General features: G+C 46.9%; 1 protein-coding gene across 4 annotated transcripts in view; it reads right to left on the bottom strand.

Moving 5' to 3' along the window:
• The window catches only part of LOC137651175 (DEP domain-containing protein 1A-like), an 87,895-nt gene that overhangs the window by 36,415 nt on the left and 24,758 nt on the right, over positions 1-26,722 (bottom strand). For 3 of the 4 annotated variants that reach the window (XM_068384318.1, XM_068384320.1, XM_068384321.1), the window contains exons 5-6: positions 3,918-4,054; positions 2,007-2,197 (exon numbers count right to left, since the gene is read on the bottom strand). In XM_068384318.1, coding sequence (XP_068240419.1) covers positions 2,007-2,197; positions 3,918-4,054 — 328 coding nt within the window. The remainder of the gene's footprint in view (positions 1-2,006; positions 2,198-3,917; positions 4,055-26,722) is intronic. The other variant, XM_068384319.1, reaches the window with a different exon arrangement.

Genomic DNA, 26,722 nt, shown 5'->3' with positions numbered 1-26,722 from the left:
GTGCCTTGGTATATGTATGCATGTATGTATGTACTGTTTAATACAGTATACTAAACAGTAGTGTAAGTTTCTTCACAGGTATGAAATTAATTTTGAATACCATTAACATCCAGAATCATAAAAACATCTTGTAAGTGTAACATGTAAAATAGCATGTAAAAAAGAAAAATTCCTGGAATATATATTTCATGACCAATTTAGAAATTAACTTTCCTTTGTGTGAAAAATTCTCCTTTCTAGAGAGGAGATAAGGAAGAAGAAAAGGGTAGCTTCACACAACATACCCTTACAATCAATCACCACGGAGTTGGCGTTATTCCAGAAGGACCAATCAACTCTTACCACTGCAAACAGTTCATCACATCAAGATATTGTCTTTAACCCTTTTACCCCCAAAGGACGTACTGGAACGTTTCACAAAACTCATCCCTTTACCCCCATGGACGTACGGGTACGTCCTTGCAAAATACTGCGTTAAATTTTTTTTTGCATATTTTTGATAATTTTTTGAGAAACTTCGGGCATATTCCAACAGAATGAGACCAACCTGACCTCTCTATGACAAAAATTAAGGCTGTTAGAGTAATTTAAAAAAATATACACTGCAAAATGTGCTTGAAAAAAAATAACCCCGGGGGGTAAAGGGTTGGAAAGTTCCAAATAGCCTGTGGGTAAAAGGGTTGGAAAGTTCCAAATAGCCTGGGGGTAAAAGGGTTGGAAAGTTCCAAATAGCCTGGGGGTAAAAGGGTTGGAAAGTTCCAAATAGCCTGGGGGTAAAAGGGTTGGAAAGTTCCAAATAGCCTGGGGGTAAAAGGGTTGGAAAGTTCCAAATAGCCTGGGGGTAAAAGGGTTGGAAAGTTCCAAATAGCCTGGGGGTAAAAGGGTTGGAAAGTTCCAAATAGCCTGGGGGTAAAAGGGTTGGAAAGTTCCAAATAGCCTGGGGGTAAAAGGGTTGGAAAGTTCCAAATAGCCTGGGGGTAAAAGGGTTGGAAAGTTCCAAATAGCCTGGGGGTAAAAGGGTTGGAAAGTTCCAAATAGCCTGGGGGTAAAAGGGTTGGAAAGTTCCAAATAGCCTGGGGGTAAAAGGGTTGGAAAGTTCCAAATAGCCTGGGGGTAAAAGGGTTGGAAAGTTCCAAATAGCCTGGGGGTAAAAGGGTTGGAAAGTTCCAAATAGCCTGGGGGTAAAAGGGTTGGAAAGTTCCAAATAGCCTGGGGGTAAAAGGGTTGGAAAGTTCCAAATAGCCTGGGGGTAAAAGGGTTGGAAAGTTCCAAATAGCCTGGGGGTAAAAGGGTTGGAAAGTTCCAAATAGCCTGGGGGTAAAAGGGTTGGAAAGTTCCAAATAGCCTGGGGGTAAAAGGGTTGGAAAGTTCCAAATAGCCTGGGGGTAAAAGGGTTGGAAAGTTCCAAATAGCCTGGGGGTAAAAGGGTTGGAAAGTTCCAAATAGCCTGGGGGTAAAAGGGTTGGAAAGTTCCAAATAGCCTGGGGGTAAAAGGGTTGGAAAGTTCCAAATAGCCTGGGGGTAAAAGGGTTGGAAAGTTCCAAATAGCCTGGGGGTAAAAGGGTTGGAAAGTTCCAAATAGCCTGGGGGTAAAAGGGTTGGAAAGTTCCAAATAGCCTGGGGGTAAAAGGGTTGGAAAGTTCCAAATAGCCTGGGGGTAAAAGGGTTGGAAAGTTCCAAATAGCCTGGGGGTAAAAGGGTTGGAAAGTTCCAAATAGCCTGGGGGTAAAAGGGTTGGAAAGTTCCAAATAGCCTGGGGGTAAAAGGGTTGGAAAGTTCCAAATAGCCTGGGGGTAAAAGGGTTGGAAAGTTCCAAATAGCCTGGGGGTAAAAGGGTTGGAAAGTTCCAAATAGCCTGGGGGTAAAAGGGTTGGAAAGTTCCAAATAGCCTGGGGGTAAAAGGGTTGGAAAGTTCCAAATAGCCTGGGGGTAAAAGGGTTGGAAAGTTCCAAATAGCCTGGGGGTAAAAGGGTTAAGAAAATTACTCTATACAGTATTGTACTTACAATGTGCCATACATTTCATAGCAGTCAGTATCCAGTTTGGTAGGTTATCAGGATGGCCTTCTGGAGCCTGGACAACACCTCTGACAGTAATCTGGGTCATGTTATGATGTAAGGTCTCTCCATTGATCACAGCAGGGTCCAGTAGGGTTGACAAATCACCAAATAACAAACGCTTGCAAATAGTTTCAAGTCTGGAAAAAGTGGAAATAAATGTTAATCACAACAGGGTCCAGTAAGGTTGACAAATCACCAAATAACAAACGCTTGCAAATAGTTTCAAGTCTGGAAAAAGTGGAAGTAAATGTTAATAAAGTCTGTTTTAATTACAGTTTATTAGTCTCCTCTTCAGTCATGATGAATTTTTATCAATGCTAGCTTGAAGAGCTGTTATAAAATTATTCTACTAAAACAACCAAACTCTTCTAAAATCTAATGAAAATCTTATAAAATACAATGTGATGGGCCAACATTTTGTAACTCACCGACCCCTCTCCCAAACAAACCCAGCAAAATTCTAAACCAAAAATCTTCGGTAAAAACCCATTATTTTCATGATTGTAAATAACAAACATTATCCGTTATCATGAACTCAAGACATGCAATTTCCAATCCAACAAAACATCAAATGTGTGTCAGTAACACTGAGCATGTGCCTTGTAAATTCTGGGGCTAAAGGCAGCCAAGAACTTCTCTTTAAGTGAACTCTGGACAATTAGTTAAAAAAAACCAGCAGTACTGATAGGGCCTCTATCCTATCATTATTGTTACTAGCTAAGCTATAACTCTGGTTGGAAAAACAGGATACTAAAAGCCCAAGGGCTTCAAGGAAAATACCCCACTGAGGAAAGGAAGTAAGGAAAGATAGGATACTCTGCCTTAGTGCACCCTCAAGCAAGAGAACACTGACCCAAGATAGGGAAATACCATGGTACAGAGGTTATAGCACTACCCAAGACTAGAGAACAATAGTTTAATTTTAGAGTGTCATTCTCCTAGAACAGCTGCTTATAGCTAAAGTCTTTCTTCTACCCTTACTAAGCAGAAAGCATCTTACACCTATATTGTACATGAATATGTTTGTGACAAAAAAACACTGCTTCTGTACTCAAAGTTTTTTCATGAGTTCTTTCCTAAAAGTGACGTTATTGACCTAAACAGAAGTGAGGATCCCAAGGGCGCATGAATAGGAAAACTAATTTCTGTTTGGTAGACATAAAACTGACGAATCTTGGATTATCTGGATATGTACTCGAAACATTCACCTGATTCCCAAGAGCTTGCTTTTAATGAAAAGATTAGAGCTTGATAAAGTTGAGAGTTCCTTAACCCTTTTACCCCCAGGCTATTTGGAAATTTCCAACCCTTAACCCCCAGGGGGTTATTTTTTCCCAGCATATTTTGCAGTCTATTTTTTTTAAATTGCTCTAACAGCCTTAATTTTTGTCATAGAGAGGTCAGGTTGGTCTCATTCTCTTGGAAAATGCCTATATTTTCTCAAAAAATTATCAAAAATATGAAATATAAAAATTTTTTATAGCATTTTTTGCAAGGACGTACCGGTACGTCCATGGGGGTAAAGGGATGGCTTTTGTGAAACGTACCAGTACGTCCTTTGGGGGTAAAAGGGTTAAAACTTTAGCAAAAAAAACTGATAACATTAAAGATTCTGATAAAATTTTGTCAAGGATACAATACCAATATTGTAGACACACATGGTAATGGGGGTTGTATAAAAAAAACTAGTTTGTTATAGAAACAGTTTGTATGAAAAATATGGTTTGATATAAAAACAAAAGAACTCGGTAATAATATTCATTACATACGAAACACTTTGCATCTTATAATGTTTTCAGTAGAAGCACGTAATAAAAAATTGGAAAATGGACATACAAATATTCAGTGAATACTCACCTCTCCATAAATACCCATTTCCATACATTGTTAGTCTCGTCTTTAGTTAAAGGTTTGGCAACAACATGGCAATTTTGCATACCACCATTATCCTTAGCCTCATTGATCACATTTTCATCTAATTTTCTAATCTGAAACTGAACAGGACAATAAATATACATGTAACATTAGATTTATGAAAAACTTTCACCACACACTAATCAATCACTAATCTCTAAAAACATACATGCTAAACATCCTTCTGCATAGGCAGGTACAAATGTACAAAATATAGTGTAGAGTAATATGTAACAAGAAAGGTTTTGGTAATTCTATAAAAGATTTGTGCGTGTATTGTACCACTATATAAGGGTAAGAGAGATGTGCATGAGTGTTGTAATTCAAGGAGTATTAGTTTGTTGAGTGCGGTGGGAAAAGTGTATGGTAGAGTACTGATTAATCAGATTAAGGATAAAACAAAGAATGCAATCATAGAAGTACAGGGTGGTTTTAGAAGAGGTAGGGGTTGTATGAATCAGATTTTTACAGTTAGGCAGATATGCGAGAAATATTTAGCAAAAGGTAAGGTTGGTTTCCGGTGAGAGTGGGGCTGAGACAAGGATGTGTGATGTCGCCATGGTTGTTTAACTTGTATGTTGATGGAGTGGTGAGAGAGGTGAATGCTCGAGTGCTTGGACGAGGATTAAAACTGGTAGACGAGAATGACCATGAATGGGAGGTAAATCAGTTGTTGTTTGCAGATGATACTGTACTGGTTGCAGACACAGAAGAGAAGCTTGGCTGATTAGTGACAGAATTTGGAAAGGTGTGTGAGAGAAGGAAGTTGAGAGTTAATGTGGGTAAAAATAAGGTTATGAGATGTACGAGAAGGGAGGGTGGTGCGAGGTTGAATGTCATGTTGAATAGAGAGTTACTTGAGGAGGTGAATCAGTTTAAGTACTTGGGGTCTGTTGTTGCAGCAAATGGTGGAGTGGAAGCAGATGTACATCAGGGAGTGAATGAAGGATGCAAAGTGTTGGGGGCAGTTAAGGGAGTAGTAAGAAATAGAGGGTTGGGCATGATTGCAAAGAGAGTTCTGTATGAGAAAGTGATTGTACCAACTGTGATGTATGGATCGGAGTTGTGGGGAATGAAAGTGATGGAGAGACAGAAATTGAATGTGTTTGAGATGAAATGTCTAAGGAGTATGGCTAGTGTATCGTGAGTAGATAGGGTTAGGAACAAAGTAGTGAGGTGAGAATGGGTGTAAGAAATGAGTTAGCAGCTAGAGTGGATATGAATGCGTTGAGGTGGTTTGGCCATGTTGAGAGAATGGAAAATGGCTGTCTGCTAAAGAAGGTGATGAATGCAAGAGTTGATGGGAGAAGTGCAAGAGGAAGGCCAAGGTTTGGGTGGATGGATGGAGTGAAGGAAGCTCTGGGTGATAGGAGGATAGATGTGAGAGAGGCAAAAGAGCGTGCTAGAAATAGGAATGAATGGAGAGTGATTATGACGCAGTTCCGGTAAGCTCTGCTGCTTCCTCCGGTGCCTTGGAAGACCGCGGACGTACGAGCAGTAGGGGATTCAGCGTTATGAAGCTTCATCTGTGGTGGATAACGGGGGAGGATGGGCTGAGGCACCCTTAGCAGTACCAGCCGAACTCGGTTGAGTCCCTTGTCAGGCTGGGAGGAACGTAGAGAGGAGAGGTTCCCTTTTTTGTTTCATTTGTTTGATGTCGGCTACCCCCCAAAATTGGGGGAAGTGCCTTGGTATATGTATGTATGTATGTATAAAAGATAAAGTTAAAAATTATAAATTTGAAATAATTTGTATTTTTCCTAACTATACAAACCTAAAGCTCTTTACATACTATTATTTCGGCGCTAGCTGAAAACCAGCCGTTATAGCTTTTGCAAGGTGTAACTACCCTCTACTAGTTAGAGGAAAGGGCAGGGGGAGTAACGCACTACCCCATTCACAACAACACTAGTAAATAATTGCCACTTTGGAATTACAACAGCTCACTTCGTCTCCCTTCCGGTTGAGTGAACTCTTCCAAAAGATCAATTTCATGAACCGCCCTTGAGATGTAGCCGAAGCTAGTCCCTGGGTTCCCCAAAAGGATCATCAACAAGTCCCTCTAAGGAGTACTTGTCAGCAACTGCCCACACCCACCTGCAAAAGCAGAGCCAACATCAGAGCGAGTAGAAGTTGAGCTCAAGACAGCTGAACGTGCACTAGTTTTTCGGTCGTCGACCTACGGAGTCTCAATGGGGGAAGATCGGAATCAATCCTTGGGAAGGATGTGTGCTCCCGTTGCGCACCCAACCACAAGACCTCTTGCAACCTTTCCTTGCACGGAGAACCAGTGAGCCCTACGAAAGGCCAAAGACGAAGAACTGCTTGATCAGAAAGAGACTTCCCTATGGCAGAGGCGGCCAGCACTGCTTCTCCAGGGGAAGCAACGGGGGCCCCCGACACGTAAGGTTGACCCAGAGTCATACGAGCACCACTCGGACTCGCCCGACTCCCAGGGAAACTCGAATGAGCAGAGTCATCATGAAGAGGTCGAGTCGATGGAGAACAAAGGCGAGGTTTATTCCCTCGAAGGTGAAGAATCCCTCTTTGCCATTTTCTTTCGTCGCCTACTAAACCTCAGACATTTGGAAGCGACCTCTCCTGACACACTCGACAAGAAGGTGCTGCAACGGCGCCCTTCATTACCAAGACAAACCCGCATTCTTAAGGATCTCACGGGAAGTAAAACCTGAAAAATGATATTTTGATTATAAAATAAATTTTGGAATATACTTACCCGGTGAATATATAATAGCTGACGTCTCCGACGGCTCGACAGAATTCAAAAACTCGCGAGCGATCGCCATGGAGGTAGCGGGTGTGCCCACCAGCGCCAACTATCGGCCAGATACCGCATATACATGTAAACAGCTCCAGTTCTTCTCATCCTGCTGTGTCTCTATCGGGGAGGAAGGGGGGGGCCTTTAATTTATATATTCACCGGGTAAGTATATTCAAAAATTTATTTTATAATCAAAATATCATTTTTAAATATTAAACTTAGCCGGTGAATATGTAATAGCTGATTCACACCCATGGTGGTGGGTAGAGACCAGTATTAATACAGTTTACGGCGTATATGCTTAGAGTTTTTGACAATTATATCATAACAAAACCCAAATAAATATAGGTACCTGGTAAGGAAGCTGACTCTAACGATTACTCTGCCTTGTTAGTCCGCTTTCCTCACGAAGCCCAGCCATCCTCTTAGGATGCTGAAAGACTCCCAGGAGCTGAAGTATCTAGGGCAACAACCCATACAACAGGACCTCATCAAAACCCTTAATCTGGGCACTCTCAAGAAATGACATTTGACCACCCGCCAAATCAAAAAGGATGCGAAAGGCTTCTTAGCCTTCCGTACAACCCAATTAAAAACATTTCAAGAGAAAATTAAAAGGATATTGGAATTAAGGGAATGTAGTGGTAGAACCCTTACCCACTACTGCACTCGCTGCAACGAATGGACAAAGTGTGTAGCAGTCCTCATAAAGAGTCTGGACATCTTTTAAGTAAAATGACGCGAATACCGACTTGCTTCTCCAAACGGTCGCGTCCATAATACTTTGCAGAGATCTGTTTTGCTTAAAGGCCACAGAAGTTGCTATAGCTCTTACTTCGTGCGTCTTAACCTTAAGCAAGCAACGATCTTTTTCACTCAAGTGAGAATGAGCCTCTCGGATTAAAAATCTAATAAAATATGACAAAGCAATCTTTGACATAGGCAATGAAGGCTTCTTAACTGAGCACCACAAAGCCTCAGATCCACCTCGTAAGGATTTAGTCCGAGCTAAATAAAACTTCAGAGCTCTAACTGGACACAGCACTCTTTCAAGCTCGTTGCCTACGATCTCTGACAGGCAAGGTATATCAAATGACTTAGGCCAAGGACGAGAAGGCAGTTCATTTTTGGCCAAGAAAACCAAGCTGAAGTGAACATGTGGCTTTATCTGTAGAAAAGCCGATGTTCCTACTGAAGGCATGGATCTCACTGACCCTTTTAGCCGAAGCCAAGCACACTAAGAAAAGCGTCTTGAGGGTGAGATCCTTCAGGGAGGCTGAATGTAATGGCTCAAACCTGTCGGACATTAGGAACCTTAGGACCACGTCTAAGTTCCATCCAGGAGTTGCCATACGACGCTCCTTAGAGGTCTCGAAGGACTTAAGGAGATCTTGGAGATCTTGATTATTGGACAGATCTAAGCCTCTATGTCTGAACACAGACGCCAACATGCTCCTGTAGCCCTTAATAGTGGGCGCTGAGAGGGATCGAACATTTCTCAGATGTAGGAGAAAGTCTGCAATTTGGGCTACAGAGGTACTGGAAGAGGAAATGGATGATGACTTGCACCAGTCTCTAAAGACTTCCCACTTCGACTGATAGACCTTGATGGTAGATGCTCTCCTAGCTCTCGCAATCGTTCTGGCTGCCCCCTTCGAAAATACTCTAGCTCTTGAGAGTCTTTCGATAGTCTGAAGGCAGTCAGACGAAGCGCGGGGAGGCTTTGATGAAGACTCCTTACGTGGCTGCCGTAAGAGATCCATCCTTAAAGGTAGACTCCTTGGAACGTCTACCAGCCATTGAAGTACCTCTGTTACTCACTCTCTCGCGGGCCAGAGTGGAGCAACCAATGTCAACCTGGTCCCTTCGTGAGAGGTGAACTCCTGCAGCACCTTGTCTAGGATCTTGAAAGGTGGAAAGGCATAAATGTCCAGGTGAGACCAGTCCAGCAGGAAAGCGTCTATGTGAGCTGCCTCTGGATCTGGAACTGGAAAGCAGTAAGTCGAGAGCCTCTTTGTCAGAGAGAGTAGCAAAAAGATCTATGGTGGGTAGACCCCATGTCATCCATAGCTTCTCGCACACAGCCTTATGCAACGTCCACTCCATGGAGAAGACTTGTCCTCTTCTGCTGAGGCCGTCCGCCAAGACATTCATTTCTGCACAAATCTCGCCAAAGGAGAGATGTTACTGCCTTAAAAGGAGTTCCTTCTGATCCGTGGATCAAAGAACCGAGCCTTCCAGACTGTCCAGTGGAGCTCCCTAACCCAAATCCGCTGCATCTGAAAACAACACATGGTTTGGGTTCTTGATCGCAAGAGAAAGACCTTCTCGAAGTCTGATGTTGCTGTCCCACCAAGTCAGACATGTCTAGACTGAGTTGGAGATTGGGAAAGAGATACTCACTAAGCCCTTCTCCTTGTTCCAATGTTTAGGTGAAATAGGAAAGGGCATAGGTTGAGTCTCCCCAGAGAGATAAACTACTCCAGCGATGAAAGAGTTCCCACGAGGCTAGTTCAAACTCTTACAGAGCAACTGTTTTTCTCTTGCAAGTGAAGGACTTTTAACAGAGCTTGTTCCATTCTTGCGGGAGACGAAAAGGGTCGAAAAATCAGACACTGTATCTCCATTCCCAAAAAAAAAGAATAGTCTGGGATGGGATACTGTAAGTTACGACTTCTCTACGTTCACTATGAGACCTAGCTCCTTGGTTAGGTCTAATGTCCATTAGAGGCTCTCCAGACAGCGATATAATGACGAACGCCCTGATTAGCCAGTCGTCAAAATAAAGGGAGGCTCTGAATCCTCAAAAAATGTAGAAAGCTTGCTACATTTTGCAAGGGCCATGTAAAAACAAGAGGAGCAGGAATGAGGTCGGAGTACAGTGCTCGACAGTGGTACATTACTTTCCCGTCCACAAACCTTAGATGTAGTTGAAAGTTTGGATGAATCGGGATGTGGAAGTATGCATCCTGAAGGTCGAGAGAGACCATCCAGTCGCCTTCCATTAATGCTGTCAAGACAGCTCGGTAGACTTCATCGTGAAGTTTGTCTTGACAATGAACACATTGAGCGCACTTGCATCTTACGTACTCCTGCAGTGAACGTGGCTGCCAGATCATTGGAGCCATCCCTGATAGTCTTGTTCCTGCAGAGAACGTGGCTGTCAGATCATTGGAGCCATCCCTGATAGCCTTGTTTATGCATGACATAATTGTACAGCAAAACTTCAAACGCTCGAAAAAACTCCTAACAGGAGATGGTCTAGCTCTGAAGCCGACCATAAAATCTTGGAGCGTCTCATGGCCAGGCGCCAGGGAGAGTCTATGAGGCTTGAGAAGTCTATCTGGGCAGAGGCAGGAACTCCCAAGCCGAGAACTTCTCCCGTGTCATACCAGACGCTCGCTCTATAAGCCAGTTTAAAAGGAGGGAAAGCAAAGGCTGTCTCCCCCAAACTCCTCCTGGTGATCAACCAGTCGCCTAGCAAACGTAAAGCTCTCTTAGAAGAGCGAGAGAGCACTAGCTTAGAAAACAACGGCTTCGAAGTAGCTAGGCCTAGTGTAAACTCTGACGTTTAGGCGAACGAGGAGCAGCAGTTACAAAATGGTCCGGACAAAGATCCTTAAAAATCAGCATGATTTATTTAAAGTCCATAGAGGGCTGAGCAGCTTTAGGCTCCTCTCCGTCTGACAGAGTCCCCAAGGGAATATCAGTAGGAGGGGGATCAGCAACTTCCTCATCTGAAGGAACCTCGTCCGACAATTGCCGAGTCTCAAGCAAGGGAGAGACCTGCCGTGGTGGCAATGCTTGACAAGCAGAGTCCACACGCAAAGGAGCATCAGTAGCAATCAAGGACGCTACGTCATGTAACTGCTTAAAGGACTGACCAGCAACAACAACAGGTGCGGGAGGACGCTCGACGTCAAGTCGAGACTGCCTTGACTGCCTAGATAGAGCAGTTAAAACAACTCTTGACTGCGGTGCTTGACGTTCAACGTCAAAACAAGGCAACTGAGCTGGTTGGCGAGCGTCCTGAACGTCAACACGAGACTGCGGCAGCGGCTGAACGTCAACACGAGGCTGCGGTAGCGGCTGAAAGTCAACACAGGACTGCAGCGAGTAAGGATCCAAGTCACGTGACTGACGTGACAAACTCCCGACATCACGTTTCATAACATCAAACGGACGAGTAAATACTCATTTGGGCGGCTGACGGCCAGAGTCTCGTTTAGTGTAACGGCGACTCGAAAGCGAAGGTTCATAGTGAACCTGCTCAACGTCATACTTCTCCATAAGGGAGGCAAGCTTAGTCTGCATGTCCTGCAGGACAACCCATTTAGGATCAACAGGAGTCGGGACGGGCCGAGACGACGGTAACGTCTGTGTTGGCAAAACATTGCCTTTACCCCGACCCTCGGACCCCGTGTTACGCTTGCGTTTAATAAGCGAATCGTCTTCCGACGACTGCAAAGGGTCAGAGCTGTCCCCATGGCTACAGCCAGGACGCTGGACCTGTCCTGAATGGACTGACTTCCGCTTTAAGGGTCTAGAAACTTTGCTCCAAGATTTCTTTTGCGAGAAGCCTTCGGATGACGAGGAGAAAAACAGCCTCGCTCGTCTAATGGTAGGGGCGATCTTGCTAGACACGCCCGATACCATAGAGGGAACGTTTGTTCGTTGGTTAAAGCCTCTCGTCCCCATAAGTCCTACGACATTACTTCTCCCTGGTAGCATGGGAGCCTGAAAGAGGTATCGGACTAGGTGAACGACAAGCACGAACAGACGAACCCTCGGTCGCAACACTAAAAAACACTTTGCGCAATTATCACTTTATCACTACGATTTTCTGTTTTTGCACTTACTTCACTGAAATCGAATTTTTCAATAATTTCACATTAGGCATGAATAAAAACTGATTTCTACCTGAAGCACGCAATTCTCCCCTACATCAAAAGGTTATAATTACGAAATAAGTCGTATAATGTAAGCACATTAATACAAGCAAAAAAAACAGTAAACATATATATCGAATAAAACGGAAATATATAAAGTTAAAAGGATCAGTGACTGGGGAGGAGACTAAACACTAGATCATTAAAAACTACGTTTTCAATCTCTCACCGTACAGTGCCTTGGGACGAGAATAAAAACTAAAAACGTTTTATCCTTTCTCCCCGTACAGAGACTTGGGACGAGAGTAAAAAAAAACTGACTCGAGAACAACGTTACTCGCTTGGGACGAGAATAAAGATCGGAACGTTCTCTCTTCCTCTCTCTCTCTCCGTCTCTCTCTTTCTCTCTCTCTTGATTTCACACAGAAGAGAAAAGCCCACTTACCCTTCGTCAATAAACAGGTTATTTGACCAAAGGAAAAAACTGAAAGGACTAAGAAATTGAAAATTAACAAGTTCCTTTAAATTAGTATTTAAAACATTTCAGTTTGAAAGAAGAATGAACAAAACGTCAAAATCGATTTACTCTTTCTGCAAAGTGAAACCGTGATTCTCTCTTTCTCTATCGTAACGATCGAGCGCAAACTGCGTAGCATAAATAAACCAAACGTTAGTTCATCTTTGAAACAGCACGAAGACTATTCAAAGAAAATCTTTCATAAAATATCTACTAAAAAATATTCATTTAATAACTCTTACAGAGCAAATGATTTAAACTTAACGAAAATAAAAGTTGAATGGGCTCAACGTTGTTTAACTTCGGTTTCCAAGTTAGGACCGCCTACTCTCGGATTAGGGGAGGAATAGGTAAGGCCGCATATAAACAAATCATTAAAATTTATCTTGATGTTTAGTATAAATGGAAAGCTAATCGAAGAGGCCTAATGAAGGCGGGTGAGATATAAAATATATAGAGGAAAATCTATAATTAACAACAACAATTTATAACGTGATAAGATAATTGCTAAAAGCCTAAAACACACTTCCGTACACTAAGGGAAGGGTCGGCCATTTTTACTCTATGGAAAAAAACCAGAGATAAAGCAAGGGCAAAACACTTTTACTCTCCTTTCAAAAGCATTTCTTTTGAGGATAGTATTGAATAATCCAACACGGCGAAAGCAATAAAACCAAAACCAAGTACTTCACCAATTCGGTAGAAAACTCGAGGTCATAATAGCGAGTGGAATCGACTTGTCGATGAAACCGACAGAGAAGAACTGGAGCTGTTTACATGTATATGCGGTATCTGGCCGATAGTTGGCGCTGGTGGGCACACCCGCTACCTTCATGGCGATCGCTCGCGAGTTTTTGAATTCTGTCGAGCCGTCGGGAGACGTCAGCTATTATATATTCACCGGCTAAGATTAATATTTAAAAAGAAAAAGAAAGGAAGAAAATTTTTCTGTTTTTTTAGGCCAGTTCAATAGAAAACTTTTATTTTGGGGGTTTAGCATGGGAGCAAAACAATGTCTGCAATCTGCCAAGACGAAATAAAAAGTGACGGTTGTTTACTAGTACTGGTGTGAGTGGGGTGGTGGGTTATCCCAGCTACCTCCCTCCGCTAACTAGCGGAGGGTAATTACACTTCACAAAAGCTTTAACGGCTGGATTCAAGCTAGCACCGAAATAATTCTCCTATTTTACAGAGCATAGGGTTTGTGTATAGCGCCGGAACAAACAGAATTTTCTTAAACTTTATCAATTTGACACTTAAATTGTAGTCGCCATGCTTTAATCGTCAAGGCCGCTGGCTTCCTGAGCTCTTAACAAAAAATTAAAAATTTTCTACCACACTCTCTCCCATCCCCCTCTCCCCTGTATGACCAGTTTACCAAACAGGTGGAAAGGCCAATTACTACCATGAACTTGAAATATGACAAATTCGTAGATAATTTGTATTTTTCCTAACGATACAAACCTAGCTATTTACATGGGGTAATTACTTCGGCGCAGCCGATGACGAGCCATAAAGTTTTAACGAGGGTTTCCTACCCCACCGCTAGTTAGGGGGGGGGCTGGTTAACTTGCTACCCTTCCACCCTCACACACACCGGTGATTCCCCCACTTTACTTAGAGGTAGGACTTATCTTGGGGGACAGGGCTGGCGGGCACATAACTGTAAATAGCTAGGTTTGTATCGTTAGGAAAAATACAAATTATCTACGAATTTGTCATTTGTTCCTTAACTGAATACAAACTACGCTATTTACATGGGGTGACGCAACCCTAAGGAAGGGAGGTAAGTCCCCTGCCATACTGACTTTGGCTTGCCCGGGGTCCCCGAACCTGAGTTCATAAAGCAACTCCAGGATCGGGGACCCTGCACCTCGCAGGCAGTCAAGGACTGCTGTGGCCTACGTAAGCTGTGTGTGAAGGTGAGCAGTGACACGTCCTAGGAAGTTGACCTGGAGTCCTTAATAAGGAAATCTAGGCTAGGACAACCCAATACCACCTCGTCAGGATATGGGGACATGACAGTATTATAAGCTAATACTAGGAACACAAGGAAGCATGGCTTACCTGCAGAGGTTTGAGGTCAGCTGTGCAAAGAACCAGGATGCTGTTTTTCTCCAAGGGAGGAGAGGATGAAGAAAAGAAAAGGGCCAGACAGATCTTTTCATTCACACAGACTAAAACCGGGTAACTATTCCCTCAACCCTCTGCTACTTGTCCAATTAGGAGCCTGAGGTTAGACCAGCTGTTGTGCAGCCACCACAGGGCCGATAGAAAACGTATCGAGCCTCCTGTGGGTCACGTCTTGCAGGTAGTGGGCCGTGAAGGTAGTCTGACGCTTCCAGACCCCGGCTTGCAGGACCTGCGTCACGTTAAAGTTCTTCTTGAAGGCCAGGGACGCAGCTACGCCCCTGACATCATGCGCCCTAGGGCATCGTGACGGGGGAGGGTCAGAACTCAAGGCCAGGTGGATTACCTTACGGATCCAGGCCGAGATGGTGTTCTTGGTGACGGTGACCCTCTGCTTCGTTGGCCCGGTGCTAACAAACAAGGCTCGCACCTAGGGCCGGACTGCAGCTGTTCTCTTCAGATACAACCTCAGACTCCTAACTGGGCACAGTAGGAGATAATCTGGGTCATTTGTTACGGAACGAAGACTCGAGACCTGGAAAGAGTCGAACCTAGGGTCCTGTACTCCCGGGTTCTGAGTCTTGGCAACAAACTCAGGGACGAAGCTGAACGTCACCTCCCCCCATCCCCTTGAATGGGCAACGTCGTATGAGAGACCATGTAGTTCGCCAACTCGCTTGGCCGAGGCCAAAGCTAGAAGGAACACCGTCTTCCAGGTAAGGTGGCGGTCCGAAGCCTGGCGTAATGGTTCGTAGGGAGGCCTCTTAAGAGACCTGAGGACTCGAACCACGTTCCAAGAAGGAGGTCTCACTTCCGACTGAGGGCAGGTAAGTTCATAACTTCGTATGAGCAGGGACAGTTCCAGCGAGGAGAAAATGTTCATTCTTTGAGCCTGAAGGCAAGACTTAAGGCTGAGCAATAGCCTTTCACTGCCGAGACTGAAAGGCGCATTTCTTCCCGCAGATACACATGGAACTCCGCTATTGCTGGTAGAGTGGCATCGAGGGGAGAGATACCCCTTCCACGGCACCAACCACAGAAAACTCGCCACTTCGCCTGGTAGACTCCTGCGGATGACCTGCGCAGGTGACCAGACATCCTTTCCGCAACTTGTTGTGAAATCCTCTCTCTTTGAGGAGATGCTGGATAGTCTCCAGGTGTGAAGTCGAAGCGAAGCTACGGCTTTGAGGAAGATGTTGGAGTGTGGTTGTTTGAGTACCTCGTGACGTGGAGGGAGTTCCCTCGGGATCTCCGTGAGGAGCAGCAGAAGGTCCGGAAACCACTCCGCGTGATGCCACAGCGGAGCTATCAAAGTCATCGAGAGATTGACCGATGTTCTGGTCTTGTTGAGGACCCTCCTCATCAGACAGAACGGGGGAAAGGCGTACACGTCGACGTTGTCCCACCGTTGTTGGAAGGCATCCTGCCAGAGAGCCTTGGGGTCCGGGACTGGGGAGCAGTACAGCGGAAGCTTTGCGTTCAACGACGTAGCGAACAGATCCACAGTCTGAGAACCCCACAAAGTCAGGACTTTGTTGGCTATCAGAGAATCCAAAGACCACTCGGTACTCACTATCTGCGTCGCTCGGCTCAGACTGTCGGCGAGCACATTCCTCTTGCCTGGAATGAAGCGAGCTGTAAGTGATATCGAGTGGGCCTCGGACCATCTCAGGATCTCTACTGCAAGATGGGACAGCAGTTCCGAAAAGGTACCTCCCTGCTTGTTAATGTAAGCCACCACCGTGGTGTTGTCGCTCATCACCACTACGGAGTGACCCGCCAGGATTTGGTGGAACTTTTGAAGGCCCAGAAAGACGGCCTTCATCTCCAGCAGATTTATGTGAAGGTACTTTTCTGATTTTGACCACAGGCCGGAGGCCCTGTGGTTCAGCACGTGGGGCCCCCCCCACCCCTTGTTTGATGCGTCCGAAAATAACATCAAATCTGGGGGGGAGACGAGAAGATCCACTCCCTTTCGTAGATTCTCGTCTGCCACCCACCACTCCAGGTCCGACCGTTCCGCCGATCCCATAGGGATCAAGATGTCCGGGGAGTCGAGACCTTGACTCCACCGGGACTTCAGTCGCCACTGAAGGGATCTCATCCTGAGGCGACTGATGGGAACGAGGCGGGTTAGAGAGGAAAGGTGGCCGAGGAGCGAGGAGACGAAGCCCTGATTGGGCTGGGAGTTCTTCTCGAGTGAGGAAAGGTCTCGCGACCTTCCTCAGCCTTGAAATCCTTTCGTCTGATGGTAAGGCTTTGTGGAGATTGGTGTCTATGATCATACCTAGATAAACCAGTCTCTGAGAGGGCTACAGAGAAGACTTTTCGAGGTTCACCACGATCCCCAGATCCCGGCAAACCTCGAGGAGCTTGTCTCGGTGGTGAAGGGATACCTCCGAGTCTGCCAGGACCAGCCAGTCGTCCAGGTAACGAAGGAGACGGATGCCGGTCCTGTGTGCCCACGAAGAGATGATGGTGAAGACTCTGGTGAACACCTGAGGTGCTGTGGAGAGACCAAAACACAACACCTTGAACTGGTAGATCTTGTGATCTAGGCAAAATCTTAGGTACTTCCTTGAAGACGGATGGATCGGGATCTGGAAGTACGCGTCCTTCAGATCCAGAGTGCACATGAAATCCCGCGGTCTCACTGCAAGCCTGACCGTGTCTGCTGTCTCCATGCTGAACGGCGTCTGTTTGACAAACCCGTTCAGTGTCGAGAGATCGATGACTGGTCTCCAGCCTCCAGACGCCTTTTTCACAAGAAAGAGTCAACTGTAGAAGCCTGGGGACCTGTCCACGACCTCCTGGAGCGCGTTCTTCTCCAACATGGTCTGGACTTCGGCCCGAAGGGCCTGCCCTTTTTGCCGACCCCATGGCAAGAGAGCGCAGCGACACTGGATCCGCTGTCAGGGGAGGTAGAGATACCGTGAACGGGACGCGATACCCTTGAGAGATCACAGAGATCGTCCAGGCACCCGCCCCAAGTTGCTGCCACCTTGCTGCGCAACTCTGAAGGCATCCCCCCACTGGTGGACATGCAGGGGGATTGCCAACCCTAGCGTTTCCGGCCTCGGCCGGTACCTCTAGGGTTCTTGCTCCCCTTGGAGGACTTCTTGCCCCTTCTGCCCCTGGCAGGAAAGGGCTTAGACACCTTGGGCATCGCTGTAACGGTTGTCTTCTTCGTGTCCTTGGCAGGGCGGAGCTGCTGTACTGCCGGGGGCTTGTAGGGCCTTGATGTCAGGGCTCTATGGATGAGGGAATCCTGATTGGACTGCCTCCACCTTTCGGCAGTACGCTCCACGTCCTTAGGCTCGAACAGACTCTTGCTGAGGACAGAAGAGTGTCTGAGCCTACTAGCCTCGGCGCTGGGGACCTTCTGATGAAACCTCTCAGCCACTGCGTCCCGACGCTTGAGGACCGTGTTGGCCCACAAGCTGGTAACCTGGTGGGACAGGAACTCGATGGTCCGAGTGCCCGAGAGGAAGGTCTCCAGCGCTTTCCTGGTGCTTTCCTTGGACAGATCCTCGGACCGCACCAGAATGCCCAGAGAACCCAGCCAGATGTCTAGCCATGAAGCGGCCTGCATGGCGCACTTAATGACCTTCTCCTGACTCTGGATCTCAGTGGCCGAGAAGGACACGTGCCGGTTGGAGAATCTCTCAAGAGAGACTCCACCTGTAAGGGCTTCCACGGAGTGGTGCAGGGGAAGACTCGGAGAAGGCTCCTCAAGGATCTCAAAATACCTCCTCTGACGGACTCGAGGAGGAGGGAGGAGCTTATACCCAGCACTCGACCTGCTTGAGAAGGCAAGCTCCGCGAGTTGTCCCTCGATCTTCTCTCTGGCACTCTTCATCCCCTGAGACCAGGACAAAGCTGCACTGGCCCTGGAGGGCTTATGAGTGCCAAAGATACGATCCAGGACTGTGTCCTGCCCATCACGAGGAGGGACCTCAGGATCTGGGATCCCGTTTAGACTCCTCATGAGGGACAGAACTTGCCAGAATGCATGTTCCAATTCCTGGCGCTCGCCTCCCGATGGACTTGCAGCGAAGTCTCCTGACCCTAAGGGCTCTTCCTGGGGGGACACGTGGGTATCCTCGACCGCCCTAGGCTGCTCCTGTCTGATCCTGGCCGACGATTTAGGAATAGTCTTATAGAGTCCTTAGATTCCCTCTTGGGAGGGATACAGGACTCCAAAAGCGAAGGTGGTAGGTCCTTCTCCACCTCAAGACGAGGAGACCTCTCGGGAGGGGGATGAACTTCTTCCATTGGTGCGATGGGGAAGACATCCTCTCCGACCGACTCCCCTGAGGAGGGGTATTCCTCCTCCGCAGGGGAGGGCGAGAAGGTCTGAGGAGGAGTAGGAACCTTGCCTAAGGATCTGCGAGGAGATAGCCTAGGTCTCGGAGGAAGATCCACGGGAGACACTCCTCTCTTCCTCTTCAGGGGGGAGGAAACTGCCACTGGTTCGCGACCCGAGTCAGAGGCGGCTGGCTTAATAGCCCGCACAAGAGCTCTGAGGAGGGTATCAAACCACGGCTGTTGACTGACAGCGGCGCTGGCAGTCACTCCCTCTGGAGGGAAGGGGACCGATGGATCCCTAGGAGGAGTTAACAAACGAGGGTTCGCCTTCTGGGCTGAAAAAGAAAAATCCCTAGACCTTTCCGGGGAGCGACCCCCTTCTGGCGAGCGCGCTGGTCTGCGCTTACGGAGGGGGGGAGCTCGACAAGGAAGAATCCGCCTGCCGGCGGTCGCGCTGGGGCTCGTGAACCGGGCCCGGCATAGGGTCACGCGCGTTAGAGTAACACGAAGCTGAAAGATCGCGAGCGCGAACCAAATCGCACGCGCACCGCGTGGGCGGGCGATGCTGGAAAATCGCGCGCGCACCCGCGTGGGCGGGCGATGCTGGAAAATCGCGCGCGCACCCGCGTGGGCGGGCGATGCTGGAAAATCGCGCGCGCACCCGCGTGGGCGGGCGATGCTGGAAAATCGCGCGCGCACCCGCGTGGGTGGGGCGGGCGCAAAGCGATGGCGCGCAGATGGATCAATGGCGCGGTCATGCCTTGGAGAGCGGGCCGGAATAAGGCCGCGAGAGCGCGTTGGTGAAGGCATCGGTGTACGACGATCAGAAACTGCCCGAACACGCGGGCGCGCAGCGACCTGGTGAGACCCGGAAGGCCGCGATATGACAGGGGCGCCTGTGCGCGTGTCTGGGAGAACTCGCCGCGAATGCGATAGAACTATAGCAGAATCCCGAGAGACCTGTGGGCGACGGTCGGGAGGGATCGCCCTATTCGCCTGCGAGGTCGTTAACCGCGCTGGCGATCGTTGGCGCGCATAGAGCGTATCCGGAACAGGCTGTTTCGGAGGCCGCGGGTTGCGAACGGCATGAGGAACGCCCACAGTTGCCTTGAACACAGGCACAGGGCGCGTAGCTGGAACTGGGCGCGACAGATGAGCGTCGCGCGCGATATTGTCAGCAGCAGACTCGCGCGATTCCAGAGGAGGCTGTGAGCGCCTGTGTGCTAACTTAGCCATCTCTGAAGCCACGTGTTGAGTCGGCGCGCCACGCGATCGCGTTGGGGAACGCGAGGGAGCTGGAACAATAACTGCGCGTGAATGCGCATCGCGAACCTCTTTTACAGCGCGCGATGGAGAGCGCTTGAGCGCTGAGGATGGAATCGCGCGTTCGCGATCTTCCCCCATCGGGCGCGATGAGTCCGCAGGAACCTGTGGGCGCCTGTGCGCCGACTCTGGAACCTTTTGGACCGCGCGTGAAGTGACAGGAACCGGGGGCGATTGCGCGTCGCGCTTTCCCCCTATAGGGCGCGACGAGTCCACAGGAACCTGTGGGCGCCTGTGCGCCAACTCCGGGACTTGTTGGACTGCGCGCGGTGATACAGGAACAGAGGGTGAACGCGCGCTGCGTTTTTCCCCCATAGGGCGCGGCGAGTCCATAGGAACCTGTGGGCGCCTGTGCGCCGACTCAGATACCTTTGGAATCGCGCGCGATGTAACAGGAACTGGGGGGCGCGGCAGCGTTGGTAAAGGTGGGCGCGTGGGCGCCTTTGAGCGCTTGCGCGCTGCATCAGGAACAGTTGTCGATGGGCGTGGGCGCGCAGGGGACCCTGGCGCGTAACAGGATCAGAGGCGCGAACGCCTACAGGTGAGCGCCGAAGCGCTTTGTCAGTAACATCAGGAACAACAGCAACGGACGCAGGCAGAGCCTTACGCTTAGAGACGAGAGGCGCAGTTTTGCGCTCAAGTCCCTGAGACCCCGAAGGGCCTGGAGACTGCGCAGTGGCAGACTCAGGGCGCGCGTAAAGCGCATCAACAGCCTTCGATGTAGATGGTTGAGGAGACCCTTGTCCCGAAGGACGACCATCCTCCAAAGGGGAACGCGAACGATCCCCGGAGAGGTCTAGGGCGGTAGCTGGCAGGACAAGAGAGCGGCGAGTCGTCTCCTCCGCAGAGGATTGTGGAGACGACGAGCTGAAGAGGCGCCTCCTAAACCCCTTAAAGGGAGAAGGAAGGCCTCTACGGCGAAGGAGAGGGTGAGCCTTCCGCCTTATACGCCCACGAGGGGCCGTGGGATCAGCAAGCTGACCGTCATGGGGCCTCCGAAGAGGCGTCTCTACCAGACAACTCCCTCGAGAGGGAATCTCAGTGGAAGGAGAGACCGTAGGACTCAGCTCCTCCCTCGAAGTGTGTTCAGAGGGAGAGACAGAGCCTTCAGCTACCTCAGCCACAGGAACAGGTGTTTGGACAGATCCATGGGATGTTTCCGAAACAACTACGTCAACCACAGACAGAGGATCTATTTCCGCTATAGTTGAAAATTGTTCGGCGGCCGCACCCCGTTTGACCATGTCAAACATGGCTTCCTTGGAGGGCGAACCCTGTAGCCCCAAGGAAGCCCAAAGCTGAAAAAGATCCTTGTTAGACATAACTACCTCCTCCGAGGGGGGAGGGGCAGCCGCCTCGCTATGGTAGGCAGCGGCCTCTCTTTTACCACGGGATCGGTCAACAATATCAACATTACGGTCTACGCTACCGTTCGCCGGCCTCTCGGAAGAGGGGACCCGAGCGGGAGCTACGGAGGAGGAATGGGCGGCGGGAGAAGAAGATCCAAGATTTTCTCTCTCCCGAGAACTTTCGGAAGGAGAACGATCCCGTTTAGCCTTCTTCTTACGTCGCCGGGCAAACCTCTCCCACTGGGAGGTAGACCACTCCCTACATTCAATACACAAATTAGCACTATCACACCGTTGGCCCCTACACTGAGGGCATAAGGTGTGCGGATCCGTCTCCACGGGCGACATAAAGGTTCCACAAGGGTGGCCGGGAAGACCAGGGCAAGTGCGCATGATGATAATAGAGGCCAACTTCACACACAAACACCAAGAAAAAGCAAACAAAAATTATGGCAGTCAAAAGAGAGGAGAGCGCTGACAGGTCTGTCGTCTCTCCGAGCAAAAAGTAATGTGGCCGAATCACCAGCGTGTGTGAGGGTGGAGGGGTAGCAAGCTACCCCCCCCCCCCCCCCCGCTAACTAGCGGTGGGGTAGGAAACACTCGTTAAAACTTTATGGCTCGTCATCGGCTGCGCCGAAGTAATTACCCCATGTACATAGCGTGGTTTGTATTCAGTTAAGGAACAAACTATAATCAGAGTTGTTGTACTTATAAATATAAAAATAATCTTTAGACATCACAAAAAAGTTGGGAGGGTGGAATATGGATGACCACACGGCATGTACATATACCCAGGCACTTCCCCCAATTTTGGGGGGTAGCCGACACCAACAATGAAACAAAACAAAAAAGGGGACCTCTACTCTCTACGTTCCTTCAGCCTAACCAGGGACTCAACCGAGTTCAGCTGGTACTGCTAGGGTGCCACAGCCCAACCTCCCACATTTCCACCACAGATGAAGCTTCATAATGCTGAGTCCCCTACTGCTGCTACCTCCGCGGTCATCTAAGGCACCGGAGGAAGCAGCAGGGCCTACTGGAACTGCGTCACAATCGCTCTCCATTCATTCCTATTTCTAGCACGCTCTCTTGCCTCTCTCACATCTATCCTCCTATCACCCAGAGCTTTCTTCACACCATCCATCCACCCAAACCTTGGCCTTCCTCTTGTACTTCTCCCATCAACTCTTGCATTAATCACCTTCTTTAGCAGACAACCATTTTCCATTCTCTCAACATGGCCAAACCACCTCAACACATTCATATCCACTCTAGCCGCTAACTCATTTCTTACACCCGTTCTCTCCCTCACCACTTCGTTCCTAACCCTATCTACTCGAGATACACCAGCCATACTCCTTAGACACTTCATCTCAAACACATTCAATTTCTGTCTCTCCGTCACTTTCATTCCCCACAACTCCGATCCATACATCACAGTTGGTACAATCACTTTCTCATATAGAACTCTCTTTACATTCATGCCCAACCCTCTATTTTTTACTACTCCCTTAACTGCCCCTAACACTTTGCAACCTTCATTCACTCTCTGACGTACATCTGCTTCCACTCCACCATTTGCTGCAACAACAGACCCCAAGTACTTAAACTGATCCACCTCCTCAAGTAACTCTCCATTCAACATGACATTCAACCTTGCACCACCTTCCCTTCTCGTACATCTCATAACCTTACTCTTACCCACATTAACTCTCAACTTCCTTCTCTCACACACCCTTCCAAATTCTGTCACTAGTCGGTCAAGCTTCTCTTCTGTGTCTGCTACCAGTACAGTATCATCCGCAAACAACAACTGATTTACCTCCCATTCATGGTCATTCTCGCCTACCAGTTTTAATCCTCATCCAAGCACTCGAGCATTCACCTCTCTCACCACTCCATCAACATACAAGTTAAACAACCACGGCGACATCACACATCCCTGTCTCAGCCCCACTCTCACCGGAAACCAATCACCCACGGCATATATTTACATAATTTTTTTATCAAAATTCCTTTCATATCAATGAACCTTACCTTGTAGTCATCATGCTGATTACCACACACTTTTGGAGGTGGTTTATGTGAAGGGGAAACAAAATATAACAACATTTTATGCAATCTTATCTTATAAAAATAAAAAACATTCCATCTTTGGCTTTGTTAATTTATGGAATGTTTAGCTCTTTCTTTGCTTCACCTGTCTCTGATGTATCAAAACTCCCTATCAAACTGTGTGCTAGTTTTCCCCAAAAAATTTGAGAAAATTGTAGGCTAATCATACAAAAAAATACAGAGTATTCAATGTATAACAATTTGTCTAGTGCCCACACATCTTACGTACTAAAAAAGGGATTTTGACGAAGGAAAAATCTATTTCTGGGCGAGGAACCTGTGTCGCTCCATGAAATGCTCCTTATAGCACCATTTCTAAGGCATAGATATTGCTGAATATACCAGAGAAAAAAAAGAGATGCATGGAATGCCAGGAATACACCTAGCTCGCTCACTCATTGAGTGTCGGTATAGAAAACTGGGGAGTGATTGAACCACGACCATAGATAAACAATGCTTTGAAAAATTGATATAGCACTACAAAAACCTGTAACTGCGCCATTAATCACTACGAACACAGGCTGATCTTTATTGGTTGGTCCCAAAATGTAAATCATCTCTATTTATTTACCAAGGCACTTCCCCCAATTTTGGGGGTTAGCCGACATCAAACAAAGGAACAAAAGGGGACCTTTCCTCTCTCCGCTCCTCCCAGCCTAACGAGGGATTCAGCAGTTTGGTTCCTACTGTAAGTCGTGGAGTGGATATTACACCTGATCTGATCAATTCTTCTATCTTGGATTCTGACTGCACTTACAAACCAGAATTCCAGTAAATGAAGACAGTGAAATACAGTAGGAGAATGTTACGAGCCCTAATATATCCCTGAATCTATCTCCCTAATTCTATAAATTGTGTTATTACTTACTCCCTGCCAAATTTTTCATCATTTAATTGGCCATTCTGCCAGGTTGAAACCATATTGCAAAATACTACATTATTTTTATTATTATTACAGTACTAGCTAAGCTTCAACCCTAGTTGGAAAAGCAAGATGCTATAAGCCCAAGGGTTCCAACAGGGAAAAATGGCCCAGTGAGGAAGGACAATAAAGAAATATTTAAAGATAAGAAGTAATGAAAATTAAAATAAAATATCTTAAAAACATTAACAATAATAAAAGGGATTTTGACGAAGCAAAAATCTATTTCTGGGCGAGAGACCTGTGTCACCCAGTGAAATGCTCCTTAAAGCACCATTTCAAAGGTATAAATACTGCTAAATATACCAGAGAAAAAAGTTGCATGGAATGCCAGGAATAAACCCAGCTCGCTCACTCTAATAGTGTCGTTATAATAACTGGGGCGCGTTAGAACCACTACCAGAGGTCCCTTACCAATTAGTCCTCTCCTTCCTCAATATCCCCCGATACTACGAAGTGCCGTTCTACATCTGACTACTGCCCTCTACTACGACTACCCTACCCCCCACCCACCCCTACCACTACACACGCTTCTTCCCTCATTCTTTTCTAGCACCAGAGATATCCAGACGTGTTTGTTTTCATAGCTTTTGTGTTTCTGTGTTTTGAAGATGTCAGACATTTTGGAGATCCCTGCTCCCAAGTTGAGTACTGTATTATATTTGTCTATTTTGATAATTCTAGGTAGCGACACTCGTTAAATTAATAATATTGTTCATTTTAGCCTTAGTGGCTTTGTGTGATGCCTTCCCTTACGGGTATCTTTGGCAGCCATTTTGGTGTCGCTACCTCCCGATCTCTTTGTTGTTTACGACTTTCAATTAGTTCCTCTTACTAATTGTAGTCTCATTCATTTGGCTCTAGACATCTTATACAGTGTTTTAGCATGATTATTGAACTTTCATATATAAACCATAAAAAGACATGTCAGCCTGTTCAACATGAAAATATTTGCTGCAACTTTGAACTTTTAAAGTTCTACCAATTCAACTACTCAATTAGAAAGATCATTCCACAACTTGGTCACAGCTGGAATAAAACTTCTAGAGTACTGTGTAGTATTGAGCCTCATGATGGAGAAGGCCATACTAACTAAAGAATAAAGTGCAGCCCAGATTAGAGAACAAGAAACCAGTGGGATCTGGAATGGTGAAAAGGAGTGAGATATGTAACGTCTCTGCCTAGTGTTTGCCAGTCGGGGGTTTGAGTCCCGCTCAGACTTATTAGTGCCATTAGTGTCTGCAACCTTACCATCCTTGTGAGCTAAGGTTGGGGGGTTTGGGGGAGCCTATAGGTCTATCTGCTGAGTCATCAGCAGCCACTGCCTGGCCATCCTTGGTCCTAGCTTGGGTGGAGAGGAGGCTTGGACGTTGATCATATAATATATGGTCAGTCTCTAGGGCATTGTCCTGATTGCTAGGGCAATGTCACTGTCCCTTGCCTCTGCCATTCATGAGCGACCTTTAAACCTTTAAAAACCATTCAAAGATAGCATTGGTGCTCACTGACTATGCAGGAGGTATCACACCTTATAGAAAAATGATATATATGAAAAAAATGTAGCACAAAACTGAAATACAATAAAGAATCTGATTAGTTTTATTAATTTCTTTTCACAATATTCACATCCTAAATGAAAAGCCTTGCCCTTGTTAATTTCATCAATGTAAAATGCCCATCAACCATCAAACACTATTTGTCAAAAGCAGCTTGCTGCCAGAAGTAAAAATGTTATTTTTATTAATAAAATAAATTTTTGAATATACTTACCCGATAATCATGTAGCTGTCAACTCCGTTGCCCGACAGAATTCTATGGAGGGATACGCCAGCTATCACAATACTAGAAGGGGGTGTACTTACCAGCGCCACCTGTGGCCAGGTACTCAATCATTTGTTGTTGACACCTCCTCAATTATTCCTCGGTCCACTGGTTCTCTCTGGGGAGGAAAGGGAGGGTCGATTAAATCATGATTATCGGGTAAGTATATTCAAAAATTTATTTTATTAATAAAAATAACATTTTTCAATATTAAACTTACCCGATAATCATGTAGCTGATTCACACCCAGGGAGGTGGGTGAAAACCAGTGTACATGATTAAAGGATAGCTAAGTATCCCATATTTCATATAACAGTTATCTCAAATAACAATGAAATAATAAGTACCTGGTAAGGAAGTCGAATAGAACCGTTACTCTGCCTTTTATTTAAAGTTCGTCTTCCTTACTGAGCGCAGCGTTCCTCTTGGAGGCTGAATCAACCCAAAGGTGCCAAAGTACAAGGGGTTGCAACCCTACTAAAGGACCTCTACCAAACCTTTAACCCAGGCGCTTCTCAAGAATGAATAGACCACCCGCCAAATCCAAGGATGCGGAAGGCTTCTTAGCCTACCGTAACAACCATAAAAACAA

Source organism: Palaemon carinicauda, chromosome 12, assembly GCF_036898095.1.
Source record: "Palaemon carinicauda isolate YSFRI2023 chromosome 12, ASM3689809v2, whole genome shotgun sequence".
Classification (NCBI taxonomy): Eukaryota; Metazoa; Arthropoda; class Malacostraca; order Decapoda; family Palaemonidae; genus Palaemon; species Palaemon carinicauda.
Note: the sequence above shows the minus strand (reverse complement) of the source record. Positions and strands in the feature narration are given on the sequence as shown.